This window comes from Malaclemys terrapin, chromosome 16 (assembly GCF_027887155.1).
Source record: "Malaclemys terrapin pileata isolate rMalTer1 chromosome 16, rMalTer1.hap1, whole genome shotgun sequence".
In the NCBI taxonomy this organism is placed as follows: domain Eukaryota; kingdom Metazoa; phylum Chordata; order Testudines; family Emydidae; genus Malaclemys; species Malaclemys terrapin.
In genome coordinates, this window is record NC_071520.1 from 22642569 (window position 1) to 22662599 (window position 20031).

Here is a 20031-nt window from a genome sequence, read left to right on the forward strand (position 1 = left end):
GAAATCCTGCAATATTTTGTTTTAGAAACAAATATGCTCTCTGGAAATATACACATCCAGCTGTAGAAGCTGACTGAAATTGACATAAATGTCAGTTTCAGAGCTGCATATCACTCAATATCCGCAGTGAAACTGAACTGTCAGCCTGGGATCCATGCAAAGTTCATAGAAATCTAATCAGTCCCACAAAAGATTTTGACAACTCAGCTAATTCCAACAACAAAAAGTTGTGTCTGAATTTTTTCAACCAATTCTAACAACATGCAGATTATGCTTGATTTCTATGAACTCTAGGTCAGGTGCTAGGGGGTCTCACCCCGCTCTCGTTGAAATAAATGACAAAACTCCCATTGGTTTCAGTAGAATCTGGTTCATACCCTAATTACCTATTTAAAAGACTTAATTTATTAATAAACCAATCTGTTATTTTCCTAAATTTTCTCCTGCTTTGAAACCAAGTTTCAGCCCAGACTGAAATATACAAGTTGGCACCATAAAGAGGTTGCCAGATAGTTTAATGGCAACACAATGCCTGTCCAGAAGTCCAAGCATACTTACTATTCTTGTTGATAGTCTTCATAGTGAGGCCATATAGCGTATAGGCACAAATATTGAATGATATCTGACCTCTCCAGGTCAAGAATTAGGCTCACTGTGGGGGTTAGATTGTGAAAGTTTGAACTGCTGTGTCAGATTCCTACCCATCTCTTATGTCATACTGGCCTCCATCACATTTCTGTGTATCACAAGCATGCTCAGATATCTGTGCTTTGGTCATGAGTGAAATGAGTGTTACTGCCAACTATGTTTCCAGGGGACATTTGTCCATATCTCATAGCCACTTTATTGTTTGGTGCAATTTCATTTTTGTCAGTTTAAGCACGACTAAAGGCTGTGACTAGGAATAGCAGGGGTAGTTCGCTGCTGTGATTAACAAGTAAGGGCAGAATTCTGACTGCATGATTCTAGCTAGCACTGTTATCCCTCATTTTCAAGAGCACTAAAAAAACAACCATACAACAGATCAACTTACATATTCTAAGATCCCTTCCAGAATAGAGACAAAAACAGAAAATTATTCAAACATATCAGGAATATGTACTGAAAACTTAATTAGAGGAAGAGGCAGCATATGTAAGCTATGATCTTCATGCACTTTGTTCAGAAGCATAAAGCAATTTTACATTTTACCTGCATTTTGTAGAAATCTCTTCCAGTTAAAAGTTGCACTGGGTGTGGTCATAATTCCTAGATTCAAGGGAAGAAAAGGACATGTTTTACTAGACCTAGGGTGGCAGAACTATAGCTCTTAAAGTTTGTACTGAGTGAATAATGTCTTTGTCAAATACTCTAAATCCCACTTGAAACTGCTCCCATTTCAAGCTTTTCCTTTCCCACGTACACTTCCTTGCCTAGAATTTCTGTAGCATTCAGTTTGATTTTTCCAATTTAGGTTCCAATATTTATACCTTGGGCCAAATGCACTCAGAGGGTGCAACTCCATGGAAGTCCACAGAGTCATGCCTACTTGCACCAATGTTGGTTTGGCCTCTTAATACTATGTTGTTGTCTGGATGTCTCATAGGTAGATTTTACTTGATGGGAAAATCATCTGGATTGGTTCTGAAACCTATACCAAAGTGGGGAGGGATAGCTCAGTGGTTTGAGCATTGGCCTGCTAAACCCAGCGTTGTGAGTTCAATCCTTGAGGGGGCGATTTGGGGATTTAGTTAGGGATTGGTCCTGCTTTGAGCAGGGGGTTGGACTAGATGACCTCCTGAGGTCCCTTCCAACCCTGATATTCTATGATCATGGAATAAAAAAACATGCCCAAATCCTTTGATGTCACTACCAAATTATATGAATATTAAATCTCTTAATAAATCTTAAACTCTTAACCCCACAATACACATTTAAAAAAAAAATCTCTTTAGAAGGCCAAAGTTAAACATCTAAAATTTTATTATCACATTCTACAGTTGGTTAGTTTAGTAACATAACCAGCAGCTGAAGCAGCCACATTTAAAATGCTAAGCTAGGTCTTAATTTTTATTAAATATTACCTAGATGGCACCATAGATGTATATGGCACTTTACAAACAGAATGCATCACATTCCCTGCACTAATTGTCCAACCAAGATTTTCAAAAGCAAATCCTGATTTTGGGTGCCTCCAACGTGAGGCATGTTAAAGGGGCCTGATTTTTAGAGAATGGGGGCTCAGCACTTTCTGAATATTAGGAGTGAAGAGTTTATGCAAAGCTCACTGAAGTCTATGGAGAACTCTCACTGACTTCACCATGCTTTGGGTCAGGCCCATAAATGTGTCATGTTGGGCAGCTGAAAGTTGAGTCACCCAAAATCAAGAGTTCACCTGAAAATCCAGGTGAAATCTTGGCCCAATGAAGTCAACAGCAAAACTCTGACTCCAGTGGAGCCAGGCCATCATCCTCTGTCTATTTCAGCAAGACTTCTGTATCACTTGAAAAATCCACATAAGTAGGCATCACAAGGGTAGCAACCTTCAAAACAAGCACATACCTTGAATATTTCAAAACTTACCTTGAGTCTGGATGTATATTTTGCTTCTAGCATCTGGCTTTAAAGAGAGGAGAGCAAAAGAGTAAATTTCATTGCTCACCCCCGCCCCCCAAAAACTGTTCAGACTCAAAATAATCTAGTGCAGTAATATGCTCAACTACATAGTTGCCCTTTGAGTATTGAGAAGCAAAAGAGACTAGCTGTATTTCTAATGACCATTAGAAAGAAACACTTTTGCAAGGTCAAATGCACAAGAAGATTAGTGATTAAAATTAGGTTTAATCAATCTTTATAGTATCAACCAACCAATTTTGCAATTTGATACAATTACCAGATTAATATAAAACCTACTTTTTCGCTTATGCCAATGACACTTCTAGCATCCATTAGCCTGCTCATTGCATGGAGAGAGAGAGCACTATTTCTCTGCAGAAGGAAGGCTGTAGTTTCTAAAAAACACTGGGACTAGCAGAAAAACCATAATTGGTTTAAAAGCCACAGAATCAGTTTCATCGAAGTGCATTTATCTAAAAAGGGCCTTTCAAACATACCAAGCAAGAAACAAAACCCCACTTATCTCTCACAGCATCTTTTGTCAAAGACTGCTGCCGAATATATATGGGCTTATCTACGTGTGAAAATTGACCGGCATAGCTATTCTGGAAAAACTGTTCCGCTATAGCTTCTGGAATAACTCCCCTCTGTGGACACTACTCTTCCAAAGGTATTCTGGAATAGCTATACAGTGCAGATATAGCTGTTTCCGCCATGTAGACAAAGCCTATGTGTTTAAACAAGGGCTTGCTCCTTCACAGCCTACCTAAATAACCTACCTTGCCTAAATAGCTCAGACTGAGTATTGTGGTAAGGAGTTGCCCACTGGGGCAGAGCGTCCCTATATTATCCAGAGTTTGGCATCCAGATCTAAGCAATTAAGGATATTCACCTGTATCAGCAGATTGTGAACCTGCACATCACCCACCCTTAAGGCTGTGAAATCACAAGGGCCAGTTTTTTCTCTTAATTAATTAGCCTTTTAGAGTTGGTAGGACAACTCCTACCTTTTCATGTTCTCTGTATGTGTATAAATATCTCCTTACTATATGTTCCATTCTATGCATCCGATGAAGTGGGCTGTAGCCTATGAAAGCTTATGCTCAAATAAATTTGTTAGTCTCTAAGGTGCCACAAGTACTCCTGTTCTTTTTAAGTGCCAGATAGTGACTTTATGGCAGGAAGAGACGCGCTGTTTTGAGAAGAAAGCCCCAATTCAAAAACAAATGTGAAACAACTGCACATATTGTTTTTCAGCTTTGTCTTATGTGACTGGCCCTCTCTATAGCTCAAGTCACCAGATTCAGTTTCAAGTACTGAAAATTAACAGCAACGGAAACGAGAGAGAAAGTAATTCAGGAGGAAGTGGTATGTCATCAGCCTGAAATAGCCCAGTCAAGGGGATAGGAAGTTCACTGGAAGTCACTGAACTGCTACTTCACAAACACTCCTCAGACGAACACCAGTGCTGTAATTAAAGGGGGACCGGGGCTGACAAGAATTATGCTGTTTAGATTAGGTCTTTCCATAGTCATGGGCTGCACCCTACAGATCCTGTATGAATATTCTTATTCCATGGGTTGCCCTACAGATCCTGTATGAATATTCTTATTCCATGGGTTGCCCTACAGATCCTGTATGAATACTCTTATTCCATGGGCTGCCCTACAGATCCTGTATGAATACTCTTATTCCATGAGCTATAAAAAAAAAACAACCAAAACAGCTTAAAGAGGTATGCAACAACATAAACACGTCTCAAATATAGCGTAACAAATAACCTCTCATATTTATATAGCACCTGTCCGTCCAAAAGAGCTCAAACATGTCATTAACTATACACGGAGAGCAACGGCGGGGAGGAGGATAGCAAACAATTGTTCTGCAATTTGATGCGTGGACAAACTAGGGAAGTTGGAAATCTGGGCTAGAAGACTGAAGCAAACCCCTACAAAGAAGGCCAGGAGATCATTAGGGTGGGATTTTTAGAAGTGTTCCGCAACATCTAATTCCGCTCCCCTTGAAATCAATGGCAAAACTCACTATAACTGCAATGGGAGCAGTGAGGCCAATACTGAGAGCTTCTGAATATCTCACCCTTAATGTCCACACAGAGCAAATGACTTTGTTACACACATGCAAAGGATCAGATCCTCAGCATAAACTGGAGTAGCTGCATTGAATCTGATTTACACTAATTGATGATCTAATCCAAATAATTCAAGGACCTCACAGAAACCAAGAAAATACAAAGCAATTCCAAGTTCAAAATCGGAGCTAACTGTTCTTACTAAAATAAAAACCGCAAGCGTTGCCAAGAGCCCCACACGTAGTTATATATTTTATAATGCTCTGCGTACAGATTGGACTTTCTTGGCTCAGTATTTGTTCTTTCACTTGCCTGGAAATACCATAACTGCTTAGGATCTAGCATGTCACTTGCTTAACAGCTAAGTTACACACCCAGTGAGTGTACAAAAATACAAAGCTAAGCATGAGTCTGAAAACTTTCTTATGCACTAAAGTGGAAAAAAGTAATAAAGAACATATTGTAACCTAGAATATTCTTTATAAGAGCACCTGTGGAGAGCACACTACCTCAAACTAGAGTTCTATGCTGTCACCAGACTAGGCATTCTTGCTGAAACAAAGATTAATGAATGATGCATAGGTGAACTGTACACTGAGCTGAGATTATGGAAGGTTGGTTGTTTCTTAGGACCACAATTCCTTTATCTGCAGCCTCATTTGTCAATGACACTGAAGAAACATAAAACAGGGACGCTCTAGTCCGTTCCAATGGGAACATTAAAGAGTGTCCAATGATAATACGTGTTTAAATTGTATCATCTAACTTAAATTCTTATTAAAAATGTACAAAATGACACCCTCATTTAAAATTAATTAGATTTTTATTACAAATCTGGAAGGGATGATATATGTATGTATTTATTTATATCTTAGTGACTCTTTGGGGAGGTGAAAATTCACCATTGGTCTGTTCCTTTGAGGATCTGGCTACTCTCAAAGATTTTTAAGGTCAGAGAGGACTATTAATATGACATAGGCTGTGAAATTCATCAAGTAATATCTGCATCTAGCTTGTATCTTGTGTTTTAGAAAGGCATCCCATGTTGATTTAAAGATGTTAGCTTTCAAGTCCATTGTCTCCAATGGGAACTTTTGGTGCTCAGAACTTTGTAGAATATACTTGAAAAGTGCAGAATTGACCCCTCTTTTATTTAGCACGAACATAGGATTCAATTTCACTGTACTGTATGATATTTATTGTACAAAGATGATTGTATTGATACAGGTTTTTTTAACTATTTCTTGATTCGGATACTATTGAAAGACTGTGTCTCAGAACTATCAGATATAAACTCAGAGTCTTATCTTGCTGTTACTTATAGGATGTGAATTTCATATTTCCATGTATATTTTAGAAGGCAAGTCACATGGCTCTGTCCCATACAATACACAAAAATGATATTTAATCCTCACACACACACAAAAATAGCATCATGCTACTGAGAGCTGGCAGCTTTGCACAGGAGGACGCGTGTTACAGAATTAGGCTAAATTCTAATTCCACATTTTACATTGGCTTAATTGCATCCTCAATAGGTACACCTTTCAAAAACCACCACTAACATGAGCCTGTCCTCTGGCCGCCTTCAGTCTAATTTATACCTCCTTGGTGCAAATTATGCAGCAATGTGCACAAGAAAATGGTAGACAGGGCCTGATCAGGGATCCTATTCACTCAAAGTCATACACTATATGGCCTGGCTCTTAAGTTTTGCTTCAGAATGGGCCTCAACCCATGAGGACTTGCAGAATGGCACTCCCACTGCTTTGGAAGGAGCTAGAATGGGGCAGACAGTTTCAACACCACAGCTTCTGTCCTTGCTCCCAATTCAGCAAAGCATTGAAGCACATGATTAAATCCACTGAAGTCAATGGGACTAACATATTTAAAGTTAAGGAACTAGTTAAGTGCTTCGCTGTGTCAGGGCCCTTGACATAGTTTTTCTAGTAGATGTGTATATTTTACTCTTGAGAGAACTTTGCCTATGAGGAGTGAACAGAGGGGAAAATGGGGTGGGTGTGAAACTGGCTACAGATAACATTTCTTTTGTTGTATTCTCCTTTAAAAAAAATGGGGAGGGGAACAGTTGAGTGGTGATAAAACTGCCATTGGAAAGTGTTTTTTTCCACGGAGATTACATTGTTGGAATAACAGACTGATCATAACCACAGGGCTTTTTACAATATTTCACATACTTAGATTATGCATTATTAAAACTTAGTATTGTGTAATTCCTAATGAAAGATACTTTATCCAATACAATGAAAGGAGTTTGTTGGAGGATATGACCCTCTGAGTACCATACAATTTCTAGTACTTGCTAGGAATTTAAATTCGTAATTTACTGACTAACTAAGAAAGCGCACATTGGAGGAGTGATGCAGCTCACGTTAGTATGAAATAATGGGTAAGGAATCCTAATATTCTGAGGAGAATAGCACAGAAAAGTGCATTTGTTTCTCAATGTTTGTAGTTGAAATGTCCGTGTCCTATACTTTTTCTTAGAGGATCGGGTGTTTTATTTGAAATAACAGTACTTAAGAGCCAGGTCACTAGCCTAGGACTCGGGAGAGCCTTCTCTGCCACAGACGTCCTGTATGCTCTTGGGCAAGTCACTTAGCTTCTCTGTGCCTCAGTTCCCCATCTGTAAAAGGGGAATTATAGCACAGCCCTGCCTCACAAGAGTGAGGGAAGGATAAATACACTGAAAGATTGCAAGGCGATCCATTACTATGGTGATCAGAGCCATAACGTACCTAAGAGAGATTTACAGAAGCAATTAGATGGCTAACTGCTAATATATTAATTACTAATAGCCAACATTATCTGTGCCCAGATAAAAATGACTTGCCTAAAGTTACTGAGGGAGTCAATGTCAGAACCAGGGTTAGGAATTTCAGAGTCCAAGTTTACTCCTTTCCCCAATCTTTTGTCCAGCTGTTTGTTTTGTCTTTTTCAAGTGTAAGCTCTTTGGGGAAGGGACCAAGTCTTTATATGCTAGTATAGTGCCTAGCACATTGTGGTCACTACTGACAACAAATACTACAAAATTACTAGACCACACATCTCTTTGGGTGTCCTTTTAATGAACACGACAAAATCAGATTAAAATCAATTAATGGTGAAGAAACTGTAGACAGTATTAGTGTGCAATATTAAACTGTTTGGACATGCGGGCTGTACCGCCAAACAGTTTTCTGTTGGTGGAAGGAAGGGTGGTGAAGCAAATGCCTAAGGGAAATGATTGCATGATTATGGAAATTAAAATTGAAGAGATGGTACATGCAGTTAGTTCCTATTGCTGTTGGTGATTATTAGATCAGAAATAAGGGAACACGTGGAGAGGAGGAGAAGGAATGAATTGTTAAGAGACGAATACCCTCTTAAGAAATGCCTGGAGTCAGTCATGTTGCAGCTCATTCAGTCAGGTTAGTACATGCAAACCGTGCAAATTTTCTGAGTTCATTTTGCCATGTGAACAGTCCAGGTGGCAGCCAAAGGATTCCTGTTGCTATCTGTAGATCAGTTTCCAAAGGAACTGCTGTTTCAATTAATGAATGGACCAAGTTCTGGTATATTGTAGGAGTGACTCCCAAACAAGCTTGCAATAACGTAAAGCAGTGGTTTCAAGCACCTGTATTTGGATCAAAATCAGTCCCCAAGCAGAAGCATTGTATTGTCTGGAGCAACTGGAGAGCAGATCTGCTACACCAACCTCTTAAGCTATACAGTATGTACTCTCCTTTGAACTTGGCGAGCTCTGCCGCCTGGTGTGGAGGATGGGTTGGGCCAGGGCCTCCACAGCTCTCTTTGGGTTTGTTAGAGCTGCTAATGACACTAGCCAGGAGCAGTCTTTGTACTCAAGTGAGGGCAAAGACTGCAGCTGTGCCCAGTTCCTTGTGCCTTCCCCATTCTTAAGCATCTGTGAAGGGTCCAGATTCAGGCCTTGTCTACATTTGGCCTTGGCCCCAAATACAGCCATTTGGTGGCCAGCCACAAGTGTAGCTGCCCTAGTGCAAACACCTATTATAGACAGGGTAAAGAACGCTAAACTGCTGCAGCTCACCCAGCTTCAAGCAGAGGTTAGCCCCACCATTACAAATAACAGTATTGCCTGTAAGGGAGTTACAGTACTGCAGGTACAATGCTGGCTGTAATTGGGGGAACAAATACAGGCCCTTAAACTGGTATATTATGGGCCAGATCCTCAGATGGTGTAATCTGACCTAACTCATTCAAATCAATGGAGGTTTATTGATTTACAGCAGATGAGGATCTGGCCTGAAGTTTGTAAAGCACTTCAAGGTCTTTAAAAGGAAGGTGTTATCGAAGTGCAAAGTATTATTTTATTATTACAATGGATACTGTTGCATGATTTAAACTACTTCCACTCAAAACAAATGAAAAGGTTATTTCCTTTTAATATCTTCCAGCACATGCAGTGCAATTATAAAACAAAACACACGAATGACAAGAGAGGAAAAAATATGACCCAACTAAATGCTTCCAATTCTGGATTATTGGTATTTAGGTAACTGCTCTACTGCTTTTCTATTTGATGATAATTAGTGGGATTAGCTAAATTATATACTGGGCCAAATTTGTTCACTAAGAAGGATTATTTACACAAAGCAAAATCTGACAATAATGTAATTACACTAAAACCATGCCTTTAGAAAGAATGCTCAGACAGAAATCGGCGAAGAGAATCACATTTCTTGCACAACTGATTTTGTCCAACCTCATTGTCTGATTTATTTGCAAGGCCTGTTTCTTAAACTCCTTTAATTTTAGTCTCTCTCTGAAATTTGTGAGTGACTCTCTGTAAAATTTCAGTGTAAGTTTACATTTTTCTCTTGTCTTTTACTTTCCCTATTCCTTTGGTCTATTCAATATATTTTTAATAGTATAATTTTAGGAAAGTGGTCATATTCACCCATGGTAGGACTACACTGATTTCAGCTCAATTACCCCCAAAATGAATTTGGAACAAGACATTTAAGATCAAAGCCTCACTCTCTCACTTTAATTCCTTTTTGTTTTAGAAACTGTAGTGGCTTTAATTAATTAATTCGGGGCTAAATTCTGGACTCTATGCAAAGCTCAAGTAATTAAGTGGACACATCCACCTCACTAAAAAAAAATTGGATGAGGCTACTGAACTCATTTCATATGTTACTTAAATAATATTTGAACATCAATCGCTAGAAGTAAATTACTTAACACCAGATCTTGGGAATCCTAATAAAACTAGAAAACTAACCCTAGCAATTAAGGGCCTGATCCTCTAGCCAATGAAGTCGATGGCAGAGCTATCATTGACTTGAGTGGTGAAGCATTAGGGCTTAGATGAATGTTACCACATTTAGGTCCCAGTCCTTCAAAGAGTTCCACACAGGTGGATTCCTATGTCCATGTAGAACTTCACTACAGTCAACAGGGCTACATATGGGGAAAGAGGTTTGCCTACAAGATCAGGACCTTATGTATTAGGTGTATGGACTTTCATAAATACAATATACATTCTTCCAGAAACACACAGTACACGTACCAAAGAAAAAAGCACAAAAGTTTTGTCCCCCCAAAATCTTTTGCTGACATCTATATCAGTTCAAAATTTATCTTTGAGTGTCACACAATTTTATTAGAAAACATTCCTTTTTAACAATCTTCTCCCATTACAGTAAAGATTAAATGTAAAGCTTACTGTAAAATTGAATTCAATGTGGAAATACATACTTCATGCAAATAAAAATAATGCTCCCACTAACAGGACTGAGAGTGTTTGGAAGAACTAGGCAACTATCAGTTAAATAATATATTCAGCAGATAATATATTATTCAATGAATTTTATTTTGCATGATTCATCCAGATCTACTGCTGATCAGATACTATCAGTCAAAGAATTTGTCAAATAATGTATTTTTATCTAATATGTTATATTACAAATAAATGCATCCAGTATTTGGCCAGCTGCAGCATTTAGCATAGAAAAGTTTTTCATTTTCTTTTCAGAAACTAACACAATTTTTTAAAAGGCATTACGTATTTTGGTGCTGTATACCTTTCACAGTCTGGGAAATAGGGGATCTCGTGTTGCTGGGCTTGGCCCAACATTCATTTTAGCTTTGTTTTCTGTGTTGAAAAAGCAAGTATTTACAAATGGATTTTTAAAATTGCTCACTGTAAATAGAGCTGTTTAGTAAAATTGTGGCAACATCCAGGGGCTTAGTAAACGATGTAAAAGGAAAGAACATCAACATACTATCAGGAGATACTCAAAAGGCAAAGGCTAGTTTTAATTGCTACAGAGCAGTACTTTAAAAACAACTAGAAACTCTTCTCAAATACTAAAGACTTTCAAATGCCAGACCTATTTGACCCGGCAAAGTGCATAAATATAAAGTGTTTTCTCCTCCAGAAACAAATCAGAAATACACAATATGAAGATTATTAAAATTCTCCCGCATTATTTAGAATTAAATTTTATGGTAATGCCTAGTTGATAATGCTATAAAATAATCATATAAACATACCCACTCTGCTGCTGCCAGTTCCTTCATTTTCTCTGTGAAAGCCACTGCAAACCTAGTTAAATGGACAAAAATGGGGAGGATCATCTGCTTAAAGTCTTTAAATATAATAATAAAGGGGCACTTCAGAACAAAAGTATATAAGAACAAAGACTGGAAGCTGATAAAAATGATTACAGTAAGATGGAAATGCAGGAAGCAGCAATTCTATTTGTTTTGCCAAGTAGAGCTAAAGTGAGGATTTATTGCATTCAATGAAAGCCCAGACACTGGGGATGCCCACTGCCATTTATCCAGATTGACACAGTTGCCTCCAGGCTGTTCTTCCCACTTCTACTCCCAAGTTATGGTACACTTCTTTCTAATGAGAGAAGGAATCTGAAGTCCAATACAGTTAGGGCAGTGGTCCCCAATGCGGTGCCCGCGGGCGCCATGGCATCTATGTACGCCCGCGTACTGGCCGGCGGACGAGCATCTGCCAAACGCCGCCGACAAGCAGCGTCATCCAGAGGCGTCCCCGCCGAAATGCCGATGACGACTCTGGATGATGATGCTTGTCGGTGGCATTTTGGCGGCGACGCCTCTCGACGTTGCCGCTTCTCAGTGGCATTTCGGCGGATGCTCGTCTGCCGGCCACGGTGCATGGTGGCTTGTCGTCTGGCGCCCGCCAGATGAAAAAGGTTGGGGACCACTGAGTTAGGGCATGTCTACACATACAGTACTGCAGCTGTACCAATTCACACCCCTGAGCAACATAAGTTATGTCGACATAGGTAGTAGTATAGACATAGCCCTGCATATTGCTGGCAGATCAGCCCAGGCCAGCAATTTGCACCTCTTTACCAGTGCGTACCTGTATAACGCCTCACCTTCCCTTCTCCCCACTGTCTCCTAAGTTCCTGTATCGATGCTGTTTACTTAAATCCGCGTCGATGAAAGAGGAACAGTCACAAGCCTGTTTCCATGCAGTTGCTCGGTAGTATCTGCTCTACACCATTACAATGCATTCCACATATACAATTTGACAGTTTAAAGGTTATTAAAGCCTTTGCAAATGCTTGTTTTCTCAAGTTGCATATGCTCCCTTTCAAGTTTTTACAATTATACTTTCAATACATCACATTAACTAGCAGAAAAACTCTTGCTCCCAAGTCCACAAAGTACTGTCAAATTGAAAATATACCCTGGAGGAGTACAACCACCATTTAGAGGAATTTGATTAAAAATGAAACACTCATTATAAAGCTAGACACAGTTCAATACTTTGTTTTATGGAATTTGGTGGTATATTGTGCTGGACAAGTAATCTACGATTCATGGAACTTTTCTGCTTAGAACCCTGAAATCAATAATAAAAAAATCAATTTTTATTTTAATAACTATGCCATGAATAATACTGCCAGGATGATCTGTTCACCGTAGGTTCTAGAAAACTGAATTACCTTTCCTATACCAGAGAAAACATCACGAACTCTACAAAGCACATGGTAATACATTTTGAAGCATCAGAACAAATCTAGCCTAATAAAATACCTTTAAAGTTCCTAAGCTAATTATCACAAAACTGCATTGACTACCCAAAGAAGGTATTTGACATATGCAAAAGCTATGTTTTTGCAAGATTTCATATACTCTAAATACAGAAACACAGGTCACACTGGAGAGACTTCAAATTAAAAAGAATAGGGGTCCAGTTTTTATAAAAATGTTCAGTTTGCTTCTGTCTAATGTTCACATTTAATATTTTTGTATCAATTGCCACACTATCTCTTTTCTCCTCCTCTTCCAGAGTTATTTACCACAGGTGTTTCTGAAATGAAAACTACAATGTAATATAAATGATATTCTAACCATCTGATTACAAGCAAGAATAAACTTCTAAGGCCTCGATTCAGGTCAGCATTTAAGCATCTTCTACTAGGACTTAAGCATCCCACTAGGACTTAAGCCTGGGTGGGCAAACTTTTTGGCCCGAGGGCCACATCGGGGTTGCGCAACTGTATGGAAGGCCGGGAAGGGAAGGCTGTGCCTCCTCAAACAGCCTGGCCCCCGCCCCCTATCCGCCCCGTCCCACTTCCCACCCCCTAACTGCCCCCCTCAGAACTCCCAACCCATCCAACCCCCCCTGCTCCTCGTCCCCTTATCTAACCTCCCCTGCTCCCTGTCCCGACCCCTATCCACATCTCCGCCCCCTGACAGGGCCCCTGGGACTCCCACTCCCAACCCTCCCTGTTTCCCAGCCCCTGACCGCCCCCCCCCAGAACCTCCACCCCATCCAACCACCCCCTGCTCCCTGACTGCCCCCCAGGACTCCCCGCTTCCTTACCCAACCCCCCCCCACTCCTCGCCCCCTTACCAGCAGGGGGAGCTCGCAGCCACGACACCCGGCCAGAGCCACCTGCGCTTCCCACGCTGCCCAGCAGCATGGCTGCGGGGAAGGAGGGACAGCGGGGGAGGGACCAGGGACTAGGCTCCCCAGCGGGAGCTCAGGGGCCGGGCAGGACAGTCCCATGGGCCGGATGTGGCCCACGGGCCGTAGTTTGCCCACGTCTGACTGAAGCACGTGCTTAAATGCTGTCCTGAATCAGAGTGCTTTAGTGATTGGTTCACTGGGACTTTGACTTGTGCACATGCAGAAGAGCTGATGTGAATAGAGATACTTTCCTGAACTGGAGTGTGAGGCCTTACACTCTAGTTCAGGTATTTAAGCATGTGTCTAACTTTAAGCATGTAAGTAGCCACTTAGCTTCAATGCGGCTACTCAGGTGCTTAAATTTCAGCATGTGCTTAAGTACCTTGCAGCTTCAGGGTTTATAGTCCCAGTCTTCAGTGAGCTCCACCCCTGCATTCATGCAAAGCTCATTGTAGAATCAAGGGCTACAAAGCCTATTCTGCCACCACTTCTTAATGTTACCATTACTTATGTTGATTAGTACTATATTCTATGACTATTCCCACTGAAATCATGTTTTACTTGCATGTCAGTGGGATGACTCACAGAGTAAAGTAGTACTCAACACAAGTAAAGGTCACTGAATCAGCCTCCAAATAAACTGTCAATAAAAGTTAAATCAACCTTTACATTAATTTTAAATATACCAATAAAAATGTACCATGGTTTTGAAATACTCTTGAGTTCCAATGCATGAGATGGAAGGTCCCACGCCTGCCTCCAAAACCCACTGAAGTCAATGGAAAGATTCTCATTGACTTCGATGGACTTTGGATCAGGCCCTAAGACAGACCCTCCCCTTTTCAGTGAATGTAGATGTTGAAAGAGTGAAAAGTGTCATCAAAAAGTCTGTTCATTGTTACACGTATATTCCGATTCAAGAATTAGTTCTTGCAGTATCTTGGATAGCTTTATAACTAGTCACTGGGTTTTTTTCTTTAATTGTAAAACAACAGGTTAACACGCAATACTAAATGATTTTTCTTGCATGGTCTATGCTGCTTTGTTTATGCAGCTGTAAAAAGAAGCATATTAACAAAAAAATAAAAAAAGAAAGAACAAAACCACTTTCAACTTGAGTCTCCGACACTCCAATCAAGTGCACTGTCAACGTGCCAGATGCAAGCACCACATGAGCCACAGAAAAAGCTTTTGTGAGGCATAGGGGGGAATCAGGTTTGAGTCTGTAATGTACTGATCCTAATGCATATATTTGTTAGTTGTGGTTTTGCTGAAATTAAACAGTTGGGCAGCTTTGAACTTGGATTGCAAATGCTGATGGAACAGGGTTCCCAAGATAGACATTATTTGTAATGTAGAAGGGAGGTTAATAGAAAATGGACATGGAGGTTTAAAAGTATCATTTTGGGGCAATGATTATTGTTTACTATATGTTTGTACAGGGCCTAGCACAATGGGGTCCAACCCGGTTTAGGCCTGTAGGCACTACTGCAATAACAAATAATCATCATACCAGTTTGGGGGTCAAATACCCAACTGTCATGTTAGTTATGAATGACAATTCTGTGGATATCATGGGACACTCACAGCTGTGTTTTAGTCCTGGCAAACCACTGAAAATATACATTGAAATAAGTGGGGGCAGGTAACATTGATTTGCACTCACATACTAGGGTGATGAGCTTAATCACAAAAAACTAAGATAAATAGATCACATTTTTGCAAGAGAAAAGACATACCATCCCAGTGCAAACTCACTACCAGTCTAGCATTAAAGAGCAATAAACTGCCAGATGCTGTGCCTTAAAAAAAGCAAACCTATTATTTTCCAAAAAATTCCCCTCCTCCTACACACATATATCTGATCACATATAAATTAAATATGCTAGGTATTATTCTTACTGCATTTCTGATTATAAGATTATTACACCTTTTACCTGCCCTATAATATGATTTCCTCCTCACACGCACACATCCACTATTCTCGGGAACAGTTGTGGTTTAGCAGACAAAGCACAGGGTTAGATAATTAGGACCACAAGTTCCATTAACTTTTAATTGGACTTGAGCTTCTAACTAACATTGGTGCTTTGGAAAATCCCCAGGGCTCTTCCACCAGTTCTTTGTATGATTTGGGTAAGTCATTAATATGGTCAAATACCACAGTGGTGACTGCAGTATAAGAATGTTTGTAGTTCTTATTGAAGTCTATGCCAAACTCCCAGTAACTCTCGTGGTAACAGGTTCAGGTCTTTAATAAACACCAACCACAATATTTATTTATTTTTATAATGATGAACAATAATCTTCTGCATAAACCCTACATTCATTGTTACCTGGCTTCTTCTAACACTGCCCCCATCACCCGGTGTTTTTCTTCATGTTTGACGTCTTCATTTATATCCGTGCCACCGAAGATGATTCCAAAAGGAATTCTACTACCTGCAAAATGAAAATAACTATGAGACAGGCAGGAGAGCTACATGTAATCTAATAAGTTTAAGACTTGAAGAAAGTACTAGTGAATAGCGTTGGTGAACATGAGATGTTATTCCTACAACAGTGTATATCTCCAAGCTATGTTTCTACACTCATCAGCACAGTCCTTTGGGTACGTCCAGACTACCCGCTGTATCAGCAGGTAGCGATCGATTTATCGGGGATCGATATACCGCGTCTTGTTAAGACGCGATATATCAATCCCCGAACGCGCTCCCCGGAACAAGCGGCGGGTAGTGGAGTCAATGGGGGAGCCGCGGCCGTCGATCCCGCGCTGTCAGGACCCAAGGTAAATCGATCTAAAATACTTTGACTTCAGCTACGCTATTCACGTAGCTGAAGTTGCGTATCTTAGATCGACCCCCGGCCCCCCAGTGTAGACCAGCCCTTTGATGACACCTGGTTAAGCTTGAATTTTAATGGGATCATGCAATACGTATACTCTATTACATGCATGCTAGTCTATTATCTACCTGTAATGTTTTCTTAGGCCTTGCCTATACTCAGCCAAAAGGCTATTGCAATAAATAGTTGGTTAGAACAGCCTGAGTTTCCTTACTCAGCTGCCTTCCAAGCATTTTTTACAAGCATTGGTTGACCCAGTTAGTTGTTACATTTGAGAAAACGTCTTTAGCTGAGATAAGGCAGAATAGGTGAAGTCTGCTATAGTTTCTCCCTAGAGAACTGAAGCTGCTCTGGATCAACCAATCTGCCTAACTCTGCCCCATGATACAGCACCTGCTCGGGTTTACAGATTATCCAGAAGCAGCTTCTGCATATGTTTGGTCACTATACGAAATGCACTTCAGGAGTCCCAAAATGTGCTGGTACAACACCAGTTGTAAGCGTGCTGGGCGTGCCAACAGCTTATTTTATTGGGGCTGCTGTGAATGAGGCCTTGTCAACACTCAAGTTTGTAGTCAGAGGTATAGTTACATCAATATACTGCACTGGTGCAAAAACCTTTCGTAGACATACTGCACTGGTGTAAACTGGGACTTGCACCAGTATAAGGGTAGGGTGTCAAAGTTTACACAGGACAACTACATCTGCGTCTCTACATTGATGCTAAAGCCTTAATGTGAACATGGCCTAAGATTACTTAGAGGGGAAAAATTGTGATAAAAATGAGATTCCATTCTAATAGCATTTGTTTATTTGGAACCAGATGATTTTTAGTACATAGCAAGTTACCAAAAAACTAATCAACATAGCAGAAAGAGGATATTATCCTCGATTCTTTAAGAATTACAAGAGCACTGAAAACAATTAAGTGGTCACTTTTAAACTTCATTAAGCTACAAATAACAACCTGATTGCTGCTAATTACAACACACATGCTTTTAAATTCCAGATAAATGAGATTACACTTTGGCAGAACAAACAAGTCTCTAGCAACACTGGAAGAGAAGGATGCAGTTATCAGATCTGTCATCTAGGCTACTGATTTTGTGGGTTTCACACGGAATTGTGAAGTTCTATAGGTCAGGGTAGAGGAACCTTTACCAACTGTCTATTGCCTGGTGTTTGTAGCTATCGATTATTAGCCCTTTGGGGTAGAGGTCTGTAATTTTGTCTCTAAAGCACCACTGTGCTTCATAATTGATAACCCATAATATTGTACATTTAAAGATGCTTTAAAGAGAACCACAAAGGGACGATGATGTGGTTCCCCTCCCCTCCCGCCCCGGCAAAAGGGCTCTTATTTTCTCCTTTTTTTTACCTTTGGATGATAGTGATGTCAATGTTTCAGCAGATGGCACTCTTTCCTCTGAACATTAGACCGACGTACAAACATGGCTTGGGAGCAACATGCTTCTGAAGACACCATCTTTTGGAGGAGAGATAACTAAGGCCCTGACTACTCATCGTTGTTAATATTTTACTATAGAACCCCATCCTGCAGCCCTTTCTCATGTAAGTTATGGTTACAGGATCAGGATCAAAATAGTCACATATGGCACTATGCTGGTAAATGTTTTTCAATTATTACAAGTTTTTATTATTATGAAATATACAGGGACTAGATGTTACTGTTAACATGCCAATTACTAAATTTCTGAAATCAATTACTGCATCTCCTCCACATTCTGTTTTTTCCCCCCTTCAAACACTCAGTAATCTCTTCTAGATTTGTCAGTTCAATCATCCTGGTAATCACATTACTGTGCTTTCTTTTTTTTTTTTTTGTGGATTTCCATTTTATTTTTCAATATAATTCTGTTTGCTATTGCAGCTGTTTCTAGGAACAGTGGGATTGTGATGTATTTAGATTAGTACGATTTTCTCAAAGTACTTAGCATGAACTGAACTTGGCTTCCATCAAAATCAGTATTGGAGTAGAGAGAGGCCAAACACTGAGCACTTTTGAAAATCCAACCTTATGTTCACTCCTCTACCTAAAATAGCATGTAAGATCAGTCTTAACCCCTTTCATCAGCCTTTGCTGTAACCATTTTGTCTTGTCACAGAATAAAAATCACAATACACAGATTAACAGAGATTATTATTTATTTATTTGTATTCCAGAGTTCCCAGTCTAAATAGGGTTCCATTGTGATACACTGTACAAATGCATACTAACAGTAATAAATTAAGCTTTGAAACTCTTAGTACCAGAAAGATGGAGACTTTGGGGCCCTGAAAACTAATGTTATTTCCTAGTCTGTTGAAAGTAATCAATTATCTACATGTTTCAGAGTATTTGACCCAAGGTGTAGACTTGGATGATCTGAAAGTGAGCTCAAGAATGGGACTACATTTGCAATTTCAGCTGCTGACACTGTCTGTAATTCTGGAAGCCAGTGTTGCTAGCATGTCATTAATGGCAGACTAAAATTCTGTTCTACTTGGCCAGTTATAATAGAAGATTTTATTATTTGTCAGCTAACATGCTGTCTCCTGCAGTTTAGCTGGCATGACTGACAACTCAAAGTTATTTCATGTCTAGAAAACATGATTCATTTTTCAACAGAAAATCAAATTAGCCTCTCTCCTTTCTTCTGTTTGACCTTTGCTATACTTAGCCAAGCTATTATCATCCTCTGAAAGAGCACATTTGTTGAAAGTATCTTAATGTTACTGTAATGCTTTTATCTTACTGTAGTAAAAGTATTTAAATTATAAAACACATTGTGCCCTTTAAAAGTGCAGTTACTTAGTTCTCTCTGCTCTGGATCAAGTCTCCCACAGAGAAACATTTTCAATGTTTATTAACATTTGTTGAAATGGATAAACAGAATAACTACATTATATATGGGTTTATGCACATTTTCCATTTGTAGCTATTTGTATTCATTCCTGCTTTCTTTCCGTCTCTTTCTTTTAAGGGTTATTTTTACTGCTAAATTGAAAGAGGATTACCTTGCAGAAGTCTGCCTCCTTTATAAAGATGAATAGCCAGAGCTGCTTCAAACTTCTCTGCAGAGATTAGATTTGCTATTTCAGATGGGTTCTCGTAGCCAAAAGCATCCTTAAGACTGCATATGTGACCCACAGCTTCTAGATGATCCCTTCATCACAAAAACAATAGAACAAATGAAAGATGATGAATATTAATATGCTGCAGACTTGCCATTATGTTAAATAGCTTAATAAAAACATATTTTGCTTAAAAACTTTTATCCCCTAGATTCACCTTCCTTATGCAACCTGGGTTGGAAAATACTCTCTCATGAAAGCCCCTTTCTGAGATCTCTATGTTCTTCTGATTTTTATTCAATAGGGTGTGTGCTGCCAGCAATAGGATCTGCATCCCCTCACATGGCGCAGTCTTCCAAGGTCCTGAGAACCGTCAGGTCCCTTTGAAATCAATGAAAGTTGAAAACATTCAGCACATTGCAGGATCTGGCTCTATGAACCTGATCCAATGTCCTTCAAATCACCGGAAAGACTCCCT

General features: G+C 39.7%; 1 protein-coding gene across 1 annotated transcript in view; it reads right to left on the bottom strand.

The window, feature by feature from the left end:
• The window catches only part of GLT1D1 (glycosyltransferase 1 domain containing 1), a 98975-nt gene that overhangs the window by 68470 nt on the left and 10474 nt on the right, over nt 1–20031 (bottom strand). Inside the window, exons 2-6 of the mRNA XM_054006659.1 lie at nt 19497–19645; nt 15971–16076; nt 11225–11276; nt 2563–2599; nt 1192–1248 (exon numbers count right to left, since the gene is read on the bottom strand). Of these exons, the coding sequence (XP_053862634.1) occupies nt 1192–1248; nt 2563–2599; nt 11225–11276; nt 15971–16076; nt 19497–19645 (401 nt within the window). The remainder of the gene's footprint in view (nt 1–1191; nt 1249–2562; nt 2600–11224; nt 11277–15970; nt 16077–19496; nt 19646–20031) is intronic.